We start from the raw sequence: 2506 nt of genomic DNA, 5'->3' as shown, positions 1-2506 counted from the left end.
CCCCAATGTGTCAGTCCGGGTAGACTAGAGAAACAAATCCAGGGAGACTCATATGTGTATACAAAAGAGCTTTATACACAAGGGCAGTTGAATATTGAGAAAACATCCCAACCCAGTCCAGAACAAGTCCCTAAGTCTGATATTAGCCCATATGTCCCATACCAATCTATAAATTCCTCTTCAGACTCGTACAATACATGCAATGATGCCAAATGCAGGAAGATCACAGGCCAGTGGGTGGAAAGTTTTCTGGATCCAGTGGCAGTGGAAGCATCTCAGCGCTGACAGGGGTCTCCATTTGGCTCCTCCAGCTCCAGGGCTCCATCGTAGCTCCATGTATCTTCTCAACAGGAATGTCTTCTAGGGAGTGAGCCTGTGTCCTGCCTCCCATGAGCTATTATCTCCCTAGCGCCTCCAAATGAGGTCATCAACCTGATTGACAGGCTAAACTCCACCCCTTCGCTCTTACATCTCAAATTGACAACAGATTATGTAACTACCACACCCCATAAGATCAAAAGAGCAGCATTTACCCAAGGACAAAAGTCAGGGGCTTGGGACTAATGGAGGAATGGGAGAAACAAAGCACGGGGAAGAAGTGGGATAAGTAATTTTACATCGAGGGGATTGCAATGGATGAGTTGAAACAAAAGGTGTATGAATTGTTTAATGTAAAATTGATCATCTCCTCTGTAAACCTTCACCTAATTCACACCTAATTTTTTTTAAAGATGAAGACTTTTTTGGTATGCCAAAAACAGTTTTATAACCTTCTGGAGAGCCCTGGTAGCATAGTAGTTACGCACTGGGGCGTTATTTGCCAGGTGAGCAGTTTGAAACCACAGCTGCTCCGCAGGAGAAAGAAGGGGCTTTGTACTCCTGTAAGAGTTGCAGTCTTGGAAACGCAAAGGAACAGTTCTGCCCTGTCATGTAGTGTTGTTAATAGTCAGCATCGGGTCACTGGCAGTGAGTTGGGTTTTTTTATAACCTGAGCTGACCTCGCTGCCTTGAATTACCTGGCCAAGTAGATACTCTTGGAAGTTACTGATTTGGTTGTACCTTTTTTCCTAAACATACCCCTATGAGACTAAGACAAGTGTTATTACTGAGAGAACTTGTTCTTAGCCATCAGTGGATCACACAAACATGTTAAAACATATTTTGTTTAAATAAGTTAATGCATATCTAAACTGTAACCCTAGCAATACATTTTGACTTAGTATAATATTGCATTTTATAGGCTTCATCTCAGCTTTCTTCTTTGGAATTCAAACTTGAAATTTGTATGTGAATGAAAGCAGAAGTAATTTTAGCAGCTAATGCTACTTTAAGCAAAGTAAAATTGACTGTGTCCAGAATAATGTTGCAATAGTTTTCACTGTATGTGTGGATTTAAAAGATCCCCAAATAAAGAATTCAGAACACTATTAAGTGTTAAGTCAGAAATAGAACCTATTAAAAGCTAGATTTGTAATCACTTAAATTTAAAGACAGTGCAGAAAAGAGCACACATAATCTCCCTGCCATCGAGTCAGTGCTGACTCATAGTGCCCCTGTGGGTTTTAGTCAAATACTAACCTTTGCTAGCTAGCTCCTTACCATTTTTGTGCTTCATTTTCCCATTTCCATGTTTTTATATCTTAGGCTTAGATTAATGAATGAAAAGTAGTTGTAAATAAACTGAAAAATTAGTTGTGTCCATTTTCAGGAGCTATCTGAATCTATTGATTGTTTTACTTCCAAATGTTAACTTAATTTCTTATTGTCAGACCGCTTATAACATCAATCACACATGAAGATGGGTTTTCTGTTTTCTTTTTAAAAAATATTAAGACCATATTCATTCAAGACCTTTTTATGTATTAGAGAGCGGGCACACGAGTGTGTCCAGGTGGTAGAACAGATAAGTGCTTCACTGCCAACCAAAAGGTTACTGGTTCAAACCCACCTGGCCAGTCGGTGGGGAGAAGGCCTAGCTGTCTGCTTTCAAGAAAACCCTGTGGTGCACAATTCTACTCTTGTCAGATGGGGTCCCTCTCAGTCTGAATGGACTCAATGACACCCAGCAACAGCAGCACCCTGGGACACCCAATGCCCAAATACATGTATGTAATATATATCCATATTTCATAAGTATATCACCCATATTTAAAACATTTTTGTAATCTTGTTTTAGATCTGAGATGCACAATAAAACAGTAAGTCAGAGGTTTGGCCTGCTTCTGGAGTCCTATTGCCGTGCCTGTGGGATGTACTTGAAGCACCTGAACAGACAAGTCGAGGCTATGGAGAAGCTCATTAACTTAACAGACATCCTCAAGCAGGAGAAGAAGGATGAAACACAAAAGGTTTGTGACTTGTTAGTTTGTTTTGCATACTCTCGTGATTTTTAACAGGTTTTTTTCTGTTTTGTTTTTTAAATCAATTTATTGGGGCTCATACAATTCATCACAATACATAGATCAATTGTGTAAAGCACATCTATACATTTGTTGCCCTCATCATT

The 2506-nt window shown here is 39.7% G+C and overlaps 1 protein-coding gene across 3 annotated transcripts in view; it reads left to right on the top strand.

Annotated features, from left to right (window-relative positions):
- Nucleotides 1-2506, top strand: part of PIK3CA (phosphatidylinositol-4,5-bisphosphate 3-kinase catalytic subunit alpha) — an 82227-nt gene that overhangs the window by 63165 nt on the left and 16556 nt on the right. For all 3 annotated transcript variants that reach the window (XR_006680535.1, XM_004708597.4, XM_045295032.1), the window contains exon 14: nt 2177-2348. Coding sequence is in view for 2 of the 3 variants with exons in the window: in XM_004708597.4 (XP_004708654.1) it covers nt 2177-2348 (172 nt within the window). In the remaining variant the exon portion in view is untranslated. The remainder of the gene's footprint in view (nt 1-2176; nt 2349-2506) is intronic.

The sequence above is a fragment of the Echinops telfairi genome, unplaced genomic scaffold, assembly GCF_000313985.2.
Source record: "Echinops telfairi isolate 266 unplaced genomic scaffold, ASM31398v2 ScPeMD7_4225;HRSCAF=4972, whole genome shotgun sequence".
Classification (NCBI taxonomy): Eukaryota; Metazoa; Chordata; class Mammalia; order Afrosoricida; family Tenrecidae; genus Echinops; species Echinops telfairi.
Note: the sequence above shows the minus strand (reverse complement) of the source record. Positions and strands in the feature narration are given on the sequence as shown.